Source organism: Anguilla rostrata, chromosome 12 (genome assembly GCF_018555375.3).
Source record: "Anguilla rostrata isolate EN2019 chromosome 12, ASM1855537v3, whole genome shotgun sequence".
Lineage (NCBI taxonomy): Eukaryota > Metazoa > Chordata > Actinopteri > Anguilliformes > Anguillidae > Anguilla > Anguilla rostrata.
In genome coordinates, this window is record NC_057944.1 from 34,425,403 (window position 1) to 34,446,210 (window position 20,808).

The 20,808-nt window shown below is 49.8% G+C and overlaps 1 protein-coding gene across 6 annotated transcripts in view; it reads right to left on the reverse strand.

The window, feature by feature from the left end:
- Nucleotides 1-5,725: 5,725 nt before the first annotated feature.
- The window catches only part of stard13b (StAR related lipid transfer domain containing 13b), a 96,230-nt gene continuing 81,147 nt past the window's right edge, over nt 5,726-20,808 (reverse strand). For all 6 annotated transcript variants that reach the window (XM_064302281.1, XM_064302283.1, XM_064302282.1 and 3 more), the window contains 11 exons: nt 18,636-18,699; nt 16,060-17,444; nt 15,557-15,727; nt 14,673-14,832; nt 14,133-14,331; nt 12,018-12,231; nt 11,297-11,411; nt 9,162-9,383; nt 8,527-8,744; nt 7,561-7,737; nt 5,726-6,782 (listed from right to left, as the gene is read on the reverse strand). In XM_064302281.1, the coding sequence (XP_064158351.1) occupies nt 6,665-6,782; nt 7,561-7,737; nt 8,527-8,744; nt 9,162-9,383; nt 11,297-11,411; nt 12,018-12,231; nt 14,133-14,331; nt 14,673-14,832; nt 15,557-15,727; nt 16,060-17,444; nt 18,636-18,699 (3,043 nt within the window). In that variant the 3' untranslated portion in view covers nt 5,726-6,664. The remainder of the gene's footprint in view (nt 6,783-7,560; nt 7,738-8,526; nt 8,745-9,161; nt 9,384-11,296; nt 11,412-12,017; nt 12,232-14,132; nt 14,332-14,672; nt 14,833-15,556; nt 15,728-16,059; nt 17,445-18,635; nt 18,700-20,808) is intronic.

The window sequence follows — 20,808 nt, forward strand, 5'->3', positions numbered from 1 at the left end:
AGCTTATTTAATATGAACTCCAAGCTCCGTTCCATTTATTCATTAAGCCTAAGCAATAGTTTTGACATCAATGCAGTGTGCAACCTAGTCTGACAGCATCTGCAAAACGTATAATATAGTCCAAATCTAGCCTACACATTCAGATCACTCATTTGTAAGTGACCATATGAGTATTATATTTTCTGTTTTTGTTCAACGTTACGAAGCAACCTCTGATTTCTCATTTCCAGCAGAAATCTTCAGAGCTTATAAAGAGTTTCAAGGTGAAATACAACCAAAGAAAAAAAAAGCATGGTAGTATAAAAGCTATGATGATAATGATCTTTTTTTTTAATCATTCAGTACCGATTTCACTGATGCTGTGGCTCAGTTCTGTCGCTTTAAGAATCACAGATACTTATATACATATATTTATCTGATTGTTCCCATATGCAGCAAAGTGATTAGAGAAGAAGAAGAAGTAGAAAAACAGCATTTCTGTCCTGTCACACAGAGCTTGTTCCGTTGCAGGCAGCACGCAAACCCATTTCTGTACGAGGCCCCGGGCCCTAGTGCCTGCCCTCGGAGTCCCAGAGCTCAGGAGAAGTAATGGCGGCCGTGGAACATTAGCTGTGGAAGCAGTCTGCCTGGGGAGCCCCAGCTCGGGCTGGCCCCTGAGCGCCGGGGGGCCGATCTCTGCGCCTGCAGCTGGGAGCTCACGTCGGCGGCGCGACGACTACCTCTCTGCAGACAGCTGGAAACTGAGTGAGTCGGTTCCAGGCATGGGGAGGACATAGGCAGTCGCCTATGGTGGTGGCATCCATCTTGGGGGTGCCAAAGGCGGGGGGGGACCGTAGTCACGATCGCAGCGTTCGTGATCTGCACCACCCTTATTCGTGATCGCTACTGTCACCCCAATCCGTGATCACTAACTCCCCCTGTTACTTTTCATGTGCTACGTTATACATTTTATGTATGTCTGTGCCCCTTGGAAAGTGTAGGGCTCTATAAAAATCGACTGAATGGTAAATATAATGATTATTGGGTTAATTGGATAGGGCACCACATTACCCATGTAGGTCTTGGAGTCTTTGCGACTCAGTCCACATCCTGGAAAACGTCCACCTGATTTTCATTGCACGGCTATTTAACAGAACATAAACGCTCAGATTGGCATCGGCAGCCAACTTGGTGTCCGTTCCTTTTTTTTTTCTTACAAGGCCAGAGAGAGGGCAGTTTTTATGAACCCTTCAGCACATTAGAATCACCGAGGCGGTCTTTGTAAAACGACTTAGCCGAATCAAAGTCTGGAATATTGACCGTTAACTGATCATGGACCGTCCAGTCCTGCGTGCGCACCAGGGATCGATGACGGGCGGCTGTCAGATGGACCGTTCGGCTAAACCAGGGGTGCACAAGGAGGGTCATATCAGCTTCTGAATTTCATGCAATTTTCTGCTCTGAAATTTTTTAATTTGTCCAGCCGTTTAGGTGATCCGACATTTTGGCTACATTTTTTCAGGTCACAATTGACAGCTGAAGACTTGTGTATCTATACACAACGTTTTACTGTGGTTAAATCAACATTTAAGGCATCAGCGTAAGAGGCAGTTGACCACTAGCCCAAAATATAAAACGGTCTCTGTTCTGATCTCCATTTGTTCCCCATTTGTACCAATGAATTCTGAGTCTACCTGAGTTTTATACCCAAAAAAGCTCATTTCCTGAGTCACCCTTAAGCTACTTATAGGGGATCTTGGGAGTTGTATGCTCAGGCACATAACATATCCCCAACTGCAACTGATCTTTAATATTGAACATTTCCATTTGGGTCCAAGTCATTTGGATACGGATATACTCAAACTTCCTTAATTATTACACTGTGGAGTTCTGTCCTCAGTGCATAGTTTCTTCATACAAGTTATTTCTGGATATTGGCCAATACTTCATACGTAGTAGGCCTATATATTGAATATTGCAGAGGTATGTGATACACACTGGTGCTGGAGCTTAACCAAACACTAATTTGTGGTACTTTCCCTTTTCTAAATTTCTCCAGCAGATGGCACTGTTCACTATGCAAACACTTAGGCGCAGTATAAAATCAAGGGGAATGTCTTAGGATCTACGTAGTGCTATAGAGATTACAGGCATTTAGCAGACGCTCTTATCCAGAGCGACTTGCACAACGTTTTACACAGCATTTACATTGCATCCATTTATACAATAGGATACATACTGAAGCAATGCAGGTTAAGTACCTTGCTCAAGGGTACAGTGACAATGTCCAACCCAGGAATTGAACCTGCGACCTTTTGGTTACAAGACCAGCTCCTTACCCATTATAATACTACACTGCCGCCCCATTTAGCTTAAAGGAAATACCTCATAGTAAGATCAGTGTTTAACTAATTAACAAGCGTTTTTACATTACCGCATCAGTCTTTCCTGCTTGCCCTGCGCAGATGGATATGGGCTGGTCCTCTCTCCAGGTTCAATTCAGACTCCCCAAACAGCCCAAGAAACCTTTGTGTATTAAAGTTTTTGTAAAGGGGGCTGTATTAAGGTAGAGTGGCTATATATTGGATTTCAAAAAAGGGGACAGAGCAGGCAGGCATTACAAACTTAATACTAGCCTATTTATTTATATGCAGTCTATGGAATGGGCAAAACCTAACCAGACATTTTAAGACTTTAGTCTGATGAGAAAGCCTGGGGAAAAAATGTCTGGTCAGCCAAATTAAGTACACCAGGTGTAATGATTGATTGCTTGATTGATTGATTGACTGATTGTTTGAGTGATTGATTGCTTGATTGAGTGATTGACTGATTGATTGATCGATTGACTGGTTGATTGAGTGACAGGTAAAAACACACCTGAGTCCTAAGTGCAGAAGCTGCGGATGCCTGGCTGCTGTAACTAACTAACGAGCCTGTGGGAAAGCAAAGGGGTGTAAACGCAAGAAAAAGCCACAGAGCCAAGCCTGCATGCTGAGCCAATCAGAGACGCGAATCAGTAGAGCACAAAAACACATGTTCCGAATTACCTCAGCTAATAACGGGATTTGAATGGAACCAAAAAAAAAAGAAAAATCTAATACAGAGGGATTCTCACAACCCGAAGTGTGAATCTGGCAGCCTGCTGTTTTCTTCGGTACTGATATACAACTGATGAGTTTATCAGACATGCTCAGCCCCACCTGCCATTTTATTTTCCACAGAGGTCAAGAAGCATCACTCACCAAACACTTAGATCTGTGGCTCTGAATGTCTGGAGCTGGTTTCAGGCCTTGCAGCCTTGGACAGCACCCAGCTGGGTGAGAGATGGGGCTGTATATCATGTGGACAGGTGAGTTTCGCAGGTGGGGTGGGGAGGGGGGGGGAGGGGGAGGGGAGGGGAGGGGGAGGTTAAAGACCTCTCTCCTGTTCTCAGTGATGCCTGGGACATTTTGGGGTTTTCCTTTCTTTCACTGGCATGAGATCTTGAGAACATCAGCAGGGTCTCTGAGACAGGAAGTGACCTCGCAGCGCGGTCTCATGCACAGCGCTCAGCCCGGGGGCCACAGCTGGTTCCAATCCCTGACCGCGGCCGCTGCCACCACTGGGAGCCAGACCCTCCACCCCTCCCCCCCTCCCCCCCCCCCCCCCACCCACACCCACGCATGGCCTGGCCTCCCTCCGGCCTCCCCCCCGACCCAATCCCCTTCCATAAACAGTGCGTTCCCACAGCGAGTGGGCTGAAGAGCGGGGGGGGCAATCGGACTGGAGTGGGCTGCATCTCCTCGGCCCTCTCACCACCAAAGCCCTCTTTCTCCCCTCCACAGCCATCCCTCTCTCCCCTCCACAGCCCTCTCTCTCCCCTCTCCACAGCCATCCCTCTCTCCCCTCCACAGCCCTCTCTCTCCCCTCCACAGCCATCCCTCTCTCCCCTCCACAGCCCTCTTTCTCCCCTCTCCACAGCCATCCCTCTCTCCCTCCACAGCCATCCCTCTCTCCCCTCCACAGCCCTCTTTCTCCCCTCTCCACAGCCATCCCTCTCTCCCCTCCACAGCCCTCTTTCTCCCCTCTCCACAGCCATCCCTCTCTCCCCTCCACAGCCCTCTTTCTCTCCTCCACAGCCATCCCTCTCTCCCCTCCACAGCCCTCTTTCTCCCCTCCACAGCCATCCCTCTCCTCTCCACAGCCATCCCTCTCTCCCCTCTCCACAGCCCTCTTTCTCCCCTCCACAGCCATCCCTCTCTCCCCTCTCCACAGCCATCCCTCTCTCCCCTCTCCACAGCCCTCTTTCTCCCCTCCACAGCCATCCCTCTCTCCCCTCTCCACAGCCCTCTTTCTCCCCTCCACAGCCATCCCTCTCTCCCCTCCACAGCCCTCTTTCTCCCCTCTCCACAGCCATCCCTCTCTCCCCTTCACAGCCCTCTTTCTCTCCTCCACAGCCATCCCTCTCTCCCCTTCACAGCCCTCTCTCTCCCCTTCACAGCCATCCCTCTCCCCTCCACAGCCACCTCTCTCCCCTCTCCACAGCCATCTCTCTCCATAAGGCACAAGACCACAAACGTGTGATTAGAATGTCCATAACTGAACATGCTGGTGTAACAATCACTGCTGGTAATTGAAAGCAATGGAGTTATAGAACACTGACTTGGAGCTTTGAAAAAACATTCCAAAAAACCTACTCTTCAAACAGTTAAGAGTGGGCACCATGGAATACTGTCACTCTGCTCCTCTATGAGCATTAACACTGTCATCTGGAATAAGGGTGGCAGTACAGTATAATCGCGAAGGTATAATGGTAATCCCCAGAGTGCAGGTTAAATCCTCATTAAATCCTAGGGCACAATCCTCCTACCTTTTTGCACAAGATGTACCAGAATGCAGTTGCTCCACTTTTTTCAGTATATATTCAGCTGTACAAATGGACGCTATTTTAAAGTGAAAGCTGTGCAAATCAATCAGAATTTAAATGCAAATCCTGGTAAATCAGGAAATTCTCATTTTCAAGCCGGTGGCAAGGATTTAATACACTCATCAATAACGTTTGACTGCTGGTAAGAGGGGAGGTTCAGAAATAAAGCCAAATACTAGTAGCCTCGAGAGCAACTAGAATGACTCCAGATCTTCAGGGTCTGTTTACAGAGATGTTTAGGCCATTTTTTATGCTTTGAAGACAACATAATAATGGGGGCATTGCAGCTCTGGCTTACCTTCACGACTTTTATGGTTAAAGTATTTTCTTTATGTTTCTCCCTGTTTGGAACATTCAGCAGAGTTCTGTGGGCCTCATCTCATTTCTACAATGACCTCTGTGAATATGGGAGAGCACAGACCAGCAAACCCTTCACCGATTCTCCAGATTCCTGTTTTCCTCAGCCGTTTCTGTGACTGTGTCTCTGTAAAAAAAAAAAAAAAGCGCACAGCAAATAAAGCCGAATCGCAGCCCGCCAGCCGAGCCGCCCAGCCATTATCTCAGGCTTCATGTGCAGCAGTTTTCAATACAAAACAGTAGGGCGTGTTACTATAGCGATCCAGGGATTCAGGAGGATAAGCCGACCTCTGGCCCTATTACAGTTCTACTGGCCTTTTGTTATGATTATGCCACAAAAACAGCCCTGGTTGGTGGCTTCGGGGAGGGTTTTTTTGGGGTCAAAGGTCAAGTCGGCCATTCAGCCATTCAGAGTTCATGTTATCTTGGCGGGATTCATAAAGAGAAAGAGAAGAATTTAGACAATATCACAATAAAGGGATGTTTTTTTTTTTTTAAAGAAATGTTTTTCTTTTTAATGCGCTTCATTAAAAAAGGTCTCTGACACACTGCACTGCTCTGCTCAGTGTAGTCCAGTACTATTAATCAAAGCAGGTATGGAAAGTCAAACCTGAGTCGAAATATTTTCACCCTCAAAACACGGGGCACAAGTCAAATTAAATTACACACGTTCAGACACAAACAGAAACAAAAGGGACACACTGTAGTAAAACCAGCTTACAATATCACATCGTTTCGCACAACTTGGAATACGGTAACAGTTACGATAACACAAAATGTCATAGGTAAAGATGCAGATGACTCTGCCAATTAAGCTTTGTCATATATACAGTATGTACAGTTTGTATGTATATACGTATACACATATGTACACACAAATATATACAGGCACACACACATACATACACTTCATATATATATTTATATATAGCTTTATATTTAACATGAGGAAAATGAAAGCTTCCCAGAAGCACTAAATCTGTAAATGTCTTAGACATTGTAGAATACGATATACACCAAATGGCTACAATAACATTAATAAAGATAACAGAAAAACATATTACATTAATATAATAATAATAATAACAATAATAATAATAATATCTGTTATCAACAAAGACCGCTATAGCTAATGAAGAGTGAAGGTCAGGGTAATTTGGGTTCCCCTGGCAAGGAGGTTGTCCAGCACCAGTGAGACAGGGGGAGGAGGAGGGGGGGCGGAGAGTCTCACTTTGTCCATGTATTAAAAAATGGAGGAGAGTTTCTCCTTCACTTCACACAGTTTCTTCACCTCTGCACTCCGGACGCTGCAGCTCTGTCCAGGGGCACTGGTCTCAGCTCCATCCCTGCGTGTGTGGGGTGTGTGGGGTGTGTGGGGGGTGTGGGGGTGTGGGGGGAGTGGAGGGGGAGGGGGGGACGGGCTCAGATTTTGGTCTCTGGACCCTCTGAGGTCAGTGGATGGAAGGAGTTCCGGATTCTTGCTACTTCAGCAGCACACAGGTGACCGAAGGCCTTATTGTACCACTCTGGAGTCCTCCCTCTGGAACACACACACCCACACGCATTAACCCTGTACACATACACACATTTTACACACACACACACACACACACACGTTAACCCTGTACACACATACACACACACACACACACGTTAACCCTGTACACACACACACATTTTACACACACACACACACACACCTACACACACACACGCATTAACCCTGTACACATACACACATTTTACACACACACACACACACACACGTTAACCCTGTACACATACACACATTTTACACACACACACACACACACGTTAACCCTGTACACATACACACATTTTACACACACACACACACACACACGATAACCCTGTACACATACACACAAGTTACACACACACACACACACACACCCACACGCATTAACCCTGTAGACATACACACATTTTACACACACACACACACACACACACTCACGTTAACCCTGTACACACACACACACCTACACACACACACACACACCCACACACACATTAACCCTGTACACATACACACATTTTACACACACACACACACACACACACACACACACACGTTAATCCTGTACACATACACACATTTTACACACACACACACACACACACGTTAATCCTGTACACATACACACATTTTACACACACACACACACACACACACACACACACACACACAGGCACACACAGGCACACACACACACGTTAGCCCTGTACACATTCACACACACACACGCACGCACACACACACCCACCCACACGCACGTTAAACCAGGCCCACTCACTTGAGGTCCACCCTGCAGATGTGTGTGAGCCGAGACTTCCCCGAGCCGCACGGCTCCAGGAGGTACTGGGACTCCAGCACCACCGCCCGGACCCCGCCCAGGGGCGGGGACTCCTCGTGGTCCACCGAGACGGACACCAGCGCGCACGTGCCCTTGGGCAGGTCCGTCCGCCACGATCTGAGGGGTCAGGTGAGTTCAGGTGAGTCCAGGTGAGTTCAGGTGAGTCCAGGTGAGTCCAGGTGAGTCCAGGTGAGTTCTCAGCCCTCGCGCTGACCGCACGCACCACACCTGGGTCAATTTCCTCAACCTGGTCAACTAATCACCCCCCCAGTTTAACCGGCTCAGTGACTTCCCGCCTCCCCACCCAAGTTAATGCGCGGTGAGGATTCTGGCACAAAATGGCCGCCGTGCATCGCCCGAGTGGTTATTATTCTATAGATGCTCTGAACACAAACAGCTCCAGCTTTGACTGACGTAAACTCATCATTCAAAGTGTACTGGATGCTAAGCACATCCGCAGCTCTTTCAAGATGGTTTCCAGAGGCTGAGACGCATTAAATTAACTCTCATTGTGGATGGAGATCACATTGCAGATCTTGGATTGTATTGCTAATACGCTTCCTGAACGCTAAGTCAGAATAAGCTGCTTGTGCAATGTTAGCGCTGCATCTGTATTCTGGTCTGAGTTGCGCATGCCTGCTGATGTCTACGCTTTCCCTGATCCTGCACTCCTGCAGGATTACCCACGTATCCCGGCTTGCACTCAAACGCATTTTTCAATGTTCATTTATCCTCTATTGTTATGATTGTATAAAGCATAAAGTGTGCTTGGAAACTAGAAAGGTGCCATAGAAATAAAACAATGATGATGATGCTGCTGCTGCTGATGATGATGACGATTATTATTATTATTATAATTATGATTATTATTTTTGAATCACTGCACTTGTCGGCTCGGGGACTCACCTGAGCACCACAAAGTCGCGGCTGGGGTGGGGGGGCATGCGGTTGAGGACGTACTGGTACACCTCCGTCTGCTTGTCCAGCGTTTCCAGAACCTTCCACTGCAGCAGGTCCACGTCCCACAGGTGGCGCTCTCGCAGCACGCGGTTCAGCACCACCGAGGGCGGGGCCTCCACCTCCACCGAAACCCGCCAGCGCCGCAGGGGGTTCCCGTCACCCACCTGGGGGGGGGGGGGGGGGCGGGGCCCAGATGGACGGACGGACGGTGTTAGGGGATGCGAGGTCTCATCGTTACGGTAGTACTGCACTGTGGTGAGATAATGGCTCAAGTGCTGAAAGACTCTGAATGGGAAGTGACCCAGCTCACTGCTACTGGCTCAAACAGCTCTGTGCATGAGTGTGTCTGTGAGCGTGTGAGCATGCACGCGTGCGTGTGTGTGTGTGTGTGTGTGCATTTATGTGTGTGTGTGTGTGTGTCTGTATGTGCGTGTACACGTGTGTGTGTGTGTGTGTGTGTGTCAGTACATGCGTGTACACGTGTGTGTGTGTGTGTGTGTGTGTGTGTCAGTACATGCGTGTGCCTGTGTGTGTGTGTGTGTGTCAGTACATGCGTGTGCCTGTGTGTGTCCACCCCATACCTTCTTGTAGGACAGCTCGGTGCTGTCGGTGCTGGGGCGGGACACCCAGCCCTTGGACCTGTCCCTGGCCTCCTTCAGCAGGCCCTGGACCAGCCCGTCCGTGTGGGTGAGGTAGGACCCGTCGTCCTCCTCCAGCTGCTTGCACAGCTCCTCCAGCGTGGGCGGGTGCAGGTCCGCGTCCACGTACGAGTTCCGCGACTGCGTCACCATCTCGTGAGGGATCTGGGGTTCGCACACGCACGCGTGCACACGCACACACGCACACACACACACACACAAACGCACATGCGTGGACATACACACACGTACACACATACATACACACGTGCCGAGCACAAACACACACACGCACAAGCACAGATACACACATGCACACAACGCACGCACACACACACACACATGCACGCGTGCACACACACACACACACGGGCACACACACACACGCACATAGACACAGAGAGAAGAGGAAGAGATCATACTGTAATCATAGAAATGGTGGCAAAGACATTATTAATCTCTCCTTCTCCATAGTGCTGCCTTGCTCTTCTATTCTGTCATCTCTTTGTTTCTCTCTTCTCTTCTACATGGATACTCAAGCTTTAAGTACTGTAACCTTTTAACATTTTTTCTGAATGCGATTTTATTCATTGGTTTATACTCAGTTTAACTGGAAGAGCAGATTTCTTTTCCTCTGGACTTCTGCACATTGAGCAAGTCACCCATAAACCTCTGTAACAGGTTTTAAGCCCAGCCCAACTTACAAGAGCATGTGGGGTGGAGAGAGAAAGAGAGAGAGTTGGACAGTGAGCTGCCAGGAGGTGAAATGCTGGTCGCCCCCCCCCCCCCACACACACACCAGACTGCAGCTGGAGGGAAGTGGGGGATGAAGGACCTGCTTTCTCTCAGCGCACTTGAACAGAGAGCTGGGGGAGAACCAGCCTGCTCCAGAACAGGCCTTTTTCACAATTAGCACTAAGATGAGATATCATAGTGCCTTCGAGGGCCTGTTAAAAAAAAAACATCCAAGCCGTGGGATTTGCTGGAGGATCACTTTACAAAAGACCATTGTGGAACAGAGTTTGGGATCTTCACTAGTGGCTGATTCATGAAGAAATAATGCCCCTTTTCTCTCTAACAATTTGTTCCCTGAAGTTTTTTCTTTTTTGTTATTGAAGATGTTACTATGTATTCTTTCTGAGTGTGTATAGCTACACTTTTGTACGTCGCTTTGGATAAAAGCGTCTGCTAAATAAATGTAATGTTATGCATCTAATAGACTTTCAATTTCCACTGCAATTTTTCCAGATTATAAATTTGTTTTTTTGGGCCTTAAAAGTACATTTAGTAGTTCTTTCTTTTTTAATCTCCTGTTCTACCTCTTTCTCTACTCCCTTATTCTTCTTCTTTTATATAGTTTATTCTCTCACTGAAATGTATTCTGTCCTCTCAAGCTCTCTCTCCCCCTCCCCCTTTCTCTCTACCTCCTTCCTCTCACTATCTCTCCCTCTGCCCCCTCTCGTGATTTATCTATGCTTCTCTGTTTCCTGCCATGTCTATCTCTCTCTTGCTCTTTTTTCCACCATCTCTCTTTATCCGTTTCCCATCTCTCTCTCTCTTTCTCTCCCTCTCTATTTTCAGTTCAATGACTGTATATAAACAGCATTGCCAAAGCAGTTCACAATGACGCAATTAACTGTGACATGCAAGACGTATAATTAACACAGTGGGATAAATTAAATAAATCAATATCATTTAATAAAATATCATTTGTAAAAAATGTAATTAAAAAGACCTACTGCACCCTACAAGTTGAATGACAAACACTAATAAAGGCACTAACAACAACAAACAAACTAATAACAAATGAAGGAGATGGTCTCTCTCTCTCCCTCTCTCCCCCTCTCTCTCTCTCCCTCTCTCTCTCTCTCTCTCTTTCCCTATCTATCTCTCTCTCTCTCCCTCTCTATCTCTCTCTCCCTCTCTCTCTCTCTCTCTCTCTCTCTTCCCTATCTATCTCTCTGTCTCTCCCTCTCTATGTATCTCTCTGTCTCTCTCTCTCTCTTCTCTCCCCCCTCTCTCTTTGCCCACCCGCCCCCCCCCCTCTCCCCCCCCCTCCCTCTCTCCCCCCCCCTTACCTCAAAGAGCCGGTTGCATTCGCTGATCATGTGGGCCAGCCCCTGTGTCGCTGCCAGGTTCTCATTCAGGTCTTTTTGATCAGGCCGGCCCGTGGCGTACTTCTTTTGCATGGCCCTGTGGGGGGGGAGGGGGGGGGGGGGGGGTTAATGAGCCTATCCACACTACACTCTCCCCCCCCCCCCCCCAGCAAAGAGGCACATCCAGCCCTAATAAACCTGTCTCCTGTCGCTCCTCAGGACAGCACACAACCCTTTGATTCTGCACCACCCCTGTCCCCCCCAAAAAAAAGCAGAGGCGACCTCATTGGCTGTTTAATGACAGAGAGGAGTTTGTTTGTACACAGCAGGGCCCCCATTAAAGCGCGCGTCTGTGAAGGGCGTCGTTAAAAACCCAAGACCCCGTGAGGGGGCCTCGCCGGGCCCCGGCGCTCGTATATTCGGGGACGGCACGCTCGCCGGCAGGACGATCCGGAAGCTCGCTTTCATCGAGCCGCCATCACGCGGCCTGACGTGCGCGTTTATGACACGCGCGGCTTCATTAACATCCCTTATGTTCCCGCTGTGCTGCCTGATCCCCCCCCCCCCATTGCTGGGCTGGGTTATCTGTGACCTGGACCAATGAGACGCCAGAGCCTGCGCATAAATTATGCAAATGAGCACAGACGTCCTGTCTCCGTAGATAAACGTGCAGGGGGGAGAGTTGCAGCGCGGTGCGGGTTACCGTGGCGACAGGTTGTCCTTCTTCAGGATGTTGAGGTGGAAGAGCGAGGGCGCCAGGCACACGGCGATGTTCATGGGCGTCATCTGGTTCTCCTCCACGGAGGAGGTGACATCGCTCAGGAAGCAGAGCAGGGTCTGCAGCACCTCCCTGTTCTCGTCGGACATCAGCATGATGGCAGCCTGCACCGCCTGCAGCCTCTGGTCCTTAGGAACGTCTGAGAGAGAGGGAGAGAGAGAGGGAGGGGGAGAGAAAGAAGATGGAGAGGAGGAGAAGGAGGTGAGAGAAAGGTTGAGAGGTGAGAGGGAGGGAGGACAGTGAAGGGAAAAGGTTGAACCAGACCATGAATGGAGGGGAAAAAAGATAGATGGGGAGGGAGGGATGAAGAAAGCAGGGGAAACGGACACAGGGAGAGAGAAAGAAAGGGAGAGACGGATGAAAAGAGGTGTGGAGAGCAGTTAGGACCTCCTTAATGTGTGCTGTAATGGGAGTGCCTGGTACTGACCCGTAACCTGATCAAAGTGCATTAGCGGCTGCATTCTGTACATTCTTTCAACGTGCAGAGAGTTAGCGCGCAGCTCGGCTAATCGTCCCACTGGTGCTGACGTGAGGGAGAAGCGGGGATAAACACCATTCAGAAACGGCGCATACAGTAGAGCAAAGCACCTTCAGAGCAAAGCACCGAGCGCTGAGTGCATAAGCGTGGTGGAATGACGCCCAGCTGATGTATATATGAGCACCTGCTTACATATAGAACAACATTATACCACCTAGCACGTAGTGTGTGTGTGTGTGTGTGTTTGATCACATCTGCATGTGTAAGTGTGTGTGTGTGTGTGTGTGTGTAAGAGTACTAGTGTGAGTGAGCTTGGGTGTATGTGTGTGTATGCATATATGTGAGTGTGAATGTGTGTGTGTTTATGTACATGTGGTGAAGCCCCTTCATTGGTAGATGTAGTGTATGTGTGCATCTGTAGAAGCTCTTACATTGGTAGATGTAGTGTATGTGTGTAGAGCCTACATGGTGATGTTGAGTGATGAATGCTTACTGGTAGATGTGTGTATGGTGCATTGTAGAAGCTCTACATAGTAGATGTAGTGTAAGTAAGCTCTACATTGGTAGATGTAGGTATGTGTGTAGAGTCTACTGTAGATGTAGTGTAGTGTGCTTGTAGAAGCTCTTACATTAGTAGAGTAGTATGAGTGTAGAAGCTCTACATTGGTAGATGTAGTGTAGTGTGTAGAGCTTACTGGTAGTGTAGTGAGAGTAGAGCTTACATTGGTAGATGTAGTGTATGTGTGTAGAAGCTCTTACATTGGTAGATGTAGTGTATGTGTGTAGAAGCTCTTACATTGGTAGATGTAGTGTATGTGTGTAGAAGCTCTTACATTGGTAGATGTAGTGTATGTGTGTAGAAGCTCTTACATTGGTAGATGTAGTGTATGTGTGTAGATGCTCTTACATTGGTAGATGTAGTGTATGTGTGTAGAAGCTCTTACATTGGTAAGTGTGTATGTGTGGAACTCTCATGGTAGATGTAGTGATGTTGAGATGCTCTTACATTGGTAGATGTAGTGTATGTGTGTAGAAGCTCTTACTTTGGGTAGATTAGTGTATGAGTGTAGAAGCTCTACATGGTAGATGTAGTGTATGATGTGAGCTCTTACATTGGTAGATGTAGTGTATGAGTGTAGAAGCTTTACATTGGTAGATGCTGGACTTGTGCAGAAGCTCTACATTGGTAGATGTATGTATGTGTGTAGTAGCTCTTACATTGGTAGATGTAGTGTATGTGTGCATGTGTAGAAGCTCTTACATTGGTGAGTAGTGTATGTGTAGATGCTCTACATGTAGTGTACTGTGGTGTGTAAAGTCTTACATTAGATGTAGTGTAGTGTGTAGATGCTCTACATTGGTAGATGTAGTGTATGTGTGTAGAAGCTCTTACATTGGTAATGTATGTATGTGTGTAGAAGCTCTTACTGGTAATGTAGGTATGTTGCTGTGTAGAAGCTTACATTGGTAGATGTAGTATGTGTGTAGAGCTTCATGGTAGTTTACTGTGTGTGTAGAAGCTCTTACATTGGTAGATGTAGTGTGTGTGTAGAAGCTCTTACATTGGTAGATGTGCAGGAAGGTCTCCCCCAGCTTGCTGGTGAGCAGCGGCTCGGGCAGGTCTCTGAAGAACTGCTTCACCATGTCGGCCACGTCGTACGCAGACTGGTCCTCGTAGGCCACGTTGTCCGGCGAGCTCTCGTTCATCTGCCGCAGCGCCTGGATCCGGGACTTCACCCCCGACTTCCGGAACAGCCCCACCTGTCAGCCCGAGGAGGAAGCGCTTGTGAATTTACCGTCCTCAAAGTCAGTTTTATTTTTTATTTAAAACTTTATCTAACCTGATAAAGTTCGGGCTCTCTTGAGCAAGTCACACACACACATACTCACACACACACGTAGACACACACGCGCATACAAGCTTATGCACACAAACACACACACACACACACACACACACCCATACTCTCGCACACACACACACACACACACACACCCCCGTACTCTTGCACACACACACACACACACACACACACGCAGACACACACACACATACACACACACACACACGCACGCACACACACACACACACGCACACACACCTGGTCCAGACACTGGCTGCGGAGGTACCGCAGGGCCTGCTGCAGGCTGAGGGGGAGGGGCTGGCCCGAGCGCTGGACGTGCACGATGAGGGGCACCCCGAAAACGTTCTTGTCCTTGTAGTCCGGCACCTTCATCCTCTTCATGAACTTTGGCACGGACCTGAAAGACAGCCGCCCACAGGCTCAATCCCCCCCTGCCAGGACCCCGCAACGACAAGCACACCTCCCCTGTCTCCTCAATCCCCCCCCCCCCCTTTCTCCGAAATGAAGAGAGTGACAGATTCCCTCCGCTGGCCTGCGAGAACTCTGCTTCCATACAGGGGCTTCTGCTAACCCCCCCCCCCCACCACCACACCCCTCCATGGGATAGCATGCCTGTCCTGAACACCACAGCACCTTCCAGATAACTGCGGTGGCACTGAAGCGAACAGCTAACAGCTCCAGAGTGAGGACAGAGAACAGGCCCAGAAACAGAACAGCCAAACAATGGAGACATACTGCAGAGATCTGGGCTTACCTACCGCTCTACAGGCAACCTCGCACACACACACAGACACATACACAGCCAAACACCCATAAACACACACACAAGCATTATGGCTTAACTGGGAAACTACCTTTCAGAAAAAAGAACAGTGTAAAAAAAAAAAACACAAGTGAATTCCACAGACTTGCAAAGCTGGCCACAGGAATCCTAACGAGGTGTCACTTTGTTCTTCGTTTGGGGGAAGAAATGATCACATAGTGTTTATGTGCACAATAAAAACTTGCTGGTGTTTCATCAACAATCTCACTTCGCCTTCCACCAGCCCCCCTCCCCCAGGTCCCCTACCCCTCCCACGCCCCCTGGCCCAACCCCTGATCACACCCCTGGACAGACTCACCAGGTCCAGCCGTGCTTGTTGGACATGGAGTACTTCTCCATGATGGCGGTGAGGCGGAGCAGAGAGAACTTCTGCAGCAGGCTGAGCTGGCCGGCTGATTGGTTGGTGATCTGCAGGGAGACCACTGAGTGGCTGAGGCGATTGGACATCTGGAAGCTGGGCCACCGTAGCCTGTGGACAGAGATACCGAAAACAGCAACTCTTCAGCGGCGAGAAACAACTGATTTACAACCACACAGCGAGCTGTGGCAGTGATACCAGGAGTCAGTCAACGTTTCTCCTTAACTCTGAACTACAAATAGATCTTTAGCTTTTTAACTCAACTCACCAAGCTGCTATGGGGAACACAGAGCTAAATCATGTTCTAAATCATGCATCTAATCGGGTGTCAAAACAATAAGACAGAAGAGCTGATGACTGTGTCCAGGTGGTGGACCGTAATAGGTCTGACGTTACTGCTTTCCTGAGGGGTTAAACATGACGAGCGCGATCTGTGACCTCACCGGTTTGGCCGCGTGAGGGAGGCTCCGACGCCCGAGTCCCTCCTGTCCCTCATCCCGCTGGAGTCCGTCTCGTTTAGGGACACCCCGTCCCGGTCCCCGTCGCTGGGCGTGGTCTGTCCCTCCAGCACCGAGTTCCCCTCGAAGTCCAGCGTGATCTGACTGGAGGACTGCAAGGTGAGCCCCTCCCCCTCGCCCTCGCCGTCCCCCTCGCCATCCCCCTCACCGTCCCCCTCCCCCTCCCCCTCGCCCTCCGGCAGCACGTTTTTGGACCAGTGGTCCACGATCTGCTGCAGCCCGTTGACGTGCTGCAGGATGTCGTCCAGGTGGGGGAAGAGGTCCTCCTTCTCCAGGTCCATGAGGTCGCCCGTGCTGGCGTAGAGGTGCGAGCCGGGCACGTTGTCGTAGACGCTGATGCGGCTGCCCCGCGGGCAGCACTGGGCGGGGGGGGGGCGCGGCTCGCGGAGGCTGGGCGGGCGTCGGGAGTCCAGGCACACGCTGCCCGTGTGCCAGTTGACGGAGGCGCCGTTGGTGGGCGACAGGCTCTCGATGGACAGGGCCTTGGGGAAGGTTCCGGGCTTGTGGTCCTTGGGCACGTGCACCACCAGGTCCTCGTACGAGCGGAACTCATTCCTGCGGTTGTGCTCGGCCACGTTCCTGCCCTGGGCGAAGATGTCCCCGTCCCCGCCCCCGACCCCGCCCCCGTCCCCGCCCCCTCCCTCGCCGAACACGTCCAGGTCCTCCAGGTACATGCCGCTGCGTTTGTGCAGCGCCCGCAGCGCCCGCCGGTCCTTCGGGCCGGGCGCGCTCCCCTCGCTGCCCCCGTCGCTGCCGGACCGGGAGGCGGGGCCTCCGTCGTCGGGGGCGGAGTCCGTCCCCGCCGGCCCGCCGTTGACGATGTCCACGCAGCGCAGCGTCCGGAGCGCGGGGGGGGGCTCCTGCTGCAGGACGGGCCCGCTGATGACCAGCGAGCGCCGCCCCCCACCCGCCCCGGCCGGGACCCGCGAACGCAGCGCCTCCATGCGCCGCAGGAAGTCCTTGGCGCGCGTGCGCCCGTGCCGCCCGTTCTTGGCGGGCAGCGAGCCGTACTGCGGCGGCGACGGCGGCGGGGCGAGGGGGGTGGAGTCCGGCATGGCGGCCCAGTCGGACCGGCCCCCGCCGCTGCTGCTCTCGCTGTGCAGCGAGGAGACCTCCGGCTCGCTCAGGTCCGTCAGCACGCTCTCGCTGCTGGGCGTGTTCCGCAGGGCGACCCCGCCCGCCGGGCCCTGGCCCTCCACCTGACCCAGGAAGCAGTCGATGTCCTGCAGCCTGGACCAGCGCCGGCTGCTCCACTCAAAGGTCCATTTGTCGCTGATGGCGAGCAGGTCTTCCTCATCTGAATCTTCGCTCTGCTCGGACGACAGAAGGGCGCGGTTATATCACACACCATCCGTTATCTAAATACGCACAGCGCACAGTTATATCACGTGCCAGTCGGCTATCTAAAGATGCACTACATTCTGCCACATTTGCACATTTACATAGATTTCAATGCAACACTCAAAGTAGAATATCTATACACCGTAGATAACTGCAACAATAATGAACAAACATGCAATTACTGGCAGAATTCCACCAGCCCAGCTTGTTTAAGGGCATCTTACCAAATGCAATGACTGGACATAACTAGAGGGTATAGAAGGTCACTTAGAATTTGTAAACAGTGAGCTTTACTCCTTTCAATCCTGTGTACCATTTAAAGCGATCCCGTAACAAAGCTGATATTACATAAGAACATATCGAATTCCGTTCTGCGTACCCATGAACCAAAACACGCAAAAATCGTCACACAAAAGCCCGGCACGGAAAATGCCCACAGGCAACATTCCATTAAGGTGGGAAAAAAAGAGACATAACAATTGCAGATTCTCATATGTCCTCAAAACTGGGCTATAGGGATAAAAGAGGCACTTCTATTTTTACCCAGAACAGAGGAAGGGTTGCCAAACTGATCAGCGCTCTGGAACATAACGACAAACACATAACAAACCTGATACGTGAACTTCTAAGGAGGACAGGGACATTTAAATGCTGTTCAAAGTTACACAAACAAGTCTTTGGGTGTAAATGAAAGCAGGGTGCACCCATTGAATGAAATTCCACTACTTCACTTCCTGTGTTAGGAGCGTCACAATAGACGCTGTGAATGGAACGACAGGGAAGTTTCAGGACCACGGTCCTCAAGAAATGTTTGTTCAACCTGAATTAAAAAGTTCCTTCAACCCGACCCAAAATAGCTACAGGACTGAAAGCATTTAAGGTCCTTCCCCTTCACCAGAAAAAACCCAGTTATGAAAGGCCTCAGCAGTTCCATGAACTAAATTTAACTGATGAAAGTTGCATTCCTAAAGAATTTGAATTGTAAAACCCGTATTATTTTATCTATATCCTATCCTATTAATCCATCGGCAGTACAATGATCTTCCAGAAAATACACTACAACACCATAAAACCATAACTATGACATATGATACATCACCACATCATGTAATTAATTTGAAAAGAGCAAGAAAGGATGACCTGTCCCATAGTACACTCACCTTCTTTTTCGGAAGATTCAGGTCAAGTTTCATAGAGGCGCACTTGTTCAAGGTGTTGAGCCGCCTGGAAAACAGAAGACAGTCCACAGGCTGAGCTTCTCGCCAGCCGATGTTCAGCCACAGCTTCTCATCCTCTGCCCTCCTCTCTCACGGTAACAGTGGGGAGGCTGGCGGGGAGGCCAAACCCCCCCTCCCCCCCCGAAAGCACACGCATCCCCCTTGCGATCACAGGCCGGAGGGACGGTCCCAGGCTAATGTACGCTAACCGCTGTTCCGCTGCAAAGCCTAAAACTAATTAAGCCTGTTAACTGGCGGGAGGTTCCGGAATCTATCTCTCTCTCTCTCTCTCTCTCTGTCCTTTAATTGGCCGTGAGCAGCTGACTAGCGGGAGGCTAGGGAAGTCTGTGAGTGACGCCTGTTCTCATTGGCTAACGCGGTATCCTCGGCTCCCAGGGTTCACAAAGTGACATCGTGTTTTTCCGAGAACCAGAAAGGAAAACAGGATGACCGGCGATCCTCCTCCTCCTCCTCCTCCTCCTCCTCCTCCTCTTTGATGCCTTTACTAAAGGCACTTAGCATTCTAGTCAGCCCAGTCTACACTCCAGAAGAGGAGAGAGGGTCGTTTCTTTTTTTTTTTTTTTTTGTTCTTACTTGCGTGTTTTAAATCTCCCTGGGCAGTTTTTTTAGATCCATTTAAACACACAAACATGAACGCCGAAAATAAACGGAGGGATGAGAAGTCCTACCCCTTCCCCGCTCTGTGTTTTCCGTGCATAACGACACTGGCAGACTTCTCTGACCCTTTTCCGGAAATACCTCTCCAATTAACTGGGGGGTGATTTAAGATGTTCCTCTCAATATCAATGCTAATGGGATTAGGGGCCGGTACACTGGATGAGCCCAAAAACCGGCCAAAAAGGGGTGTGTGTAAAAGAAGAGGAGCAGGAAAGGGAAGGATAGATATACATTCCTCTGTAATAACACAAACAGATGGCAGGGCTGTTAGTGGTGTGATAATCACTCCTTCTTGTCTCCTGTCACTAGTTCCAGGTGGTTAATGTGTCTGTCTGGACGCTGAAAACGTCTGCTGTAATACAGTAATATAAATACAGTACAGCTGCCCCCTCCAGTGCTGCAACCCCGCCTCCCCATTTTGGAGAGTATTCTATGCGTTCCCATGACTCACTGAGTTAACAGTGCTTTTTTGGAGGGATGGCAGGGAAATGGGGGGGGGGGCACTGTGTGTCCCTGCTTACTGACTCTCTGCCCACCCGCTCCCACAACCCCCCCCCTCGCACCCCAAAACTCACCAGAGAGACCTCTGCATATCAGGACACTGCACAGAAACGACAGGTCAGGGATCGGAGAAAGAGGGAGTGCCAGTGACATTACTGTATCAATCACCCCCAACTGGGGGGTGGAGCCCCACTTCACCCCCCCCCCCCCCCCCCAGAAAGAGTGAGAGGGGTGACTGTTTACAAGAACCCCCCTTTTCATTCGGGGGACCCAAGGAGAGCTGAGGACAAAGTCTGAGGGAGGCGGGAACTCGCCGGTTTCCACGGCGCTGCCGCCATCTCTTTTTCTGTTTTTGTTTCAGACGTAGTTCGGAATTTAGATGAGTTGGTTAAGAGTTGTTTAGAGTCACAGTAACTTAAGTTGTGTAAAGAACCCCTTCCCCCTACCCCCTACCCCCACCGTCTCCGGGGAAACCGTAGAGACTGAAGTGCTGTTTCAATTCAAATTGTGGACACAGATTCGTCGGCTTGCCAAAAGGCGAAAAGAGGGAAATTTAAATCCGAATAGAGGCGCAAAGAATGCACTACATTTCAATTTCTTAACCTTATTTGATCATGCAATATCTGTTCAATCAACAGAAATGCTCCGATTTTCCACCAGAAAGTAATCAAAACGTATGCTAAGCAAATACCAAACCATTTTTTTTTTTAACGACGGCCTGAACTGTTTTTTTCAGACGTTCCGCTAACACAATCACGTAAGCAGATTAGCTTTCAAGCCTCCCAGTAATTAACTCCGGGGCGAGGACTGCCGAGCGAGAAATGGTCCGTTAGTCGGATGCGATCTCCGCTTCCTGTCGTTTTGAGTGAAGAAGACGCGTTTCATCTCCCCGAGGCTCGAGCGCCAGCGACTCTCTGGCATCGATTTACAACCTGAC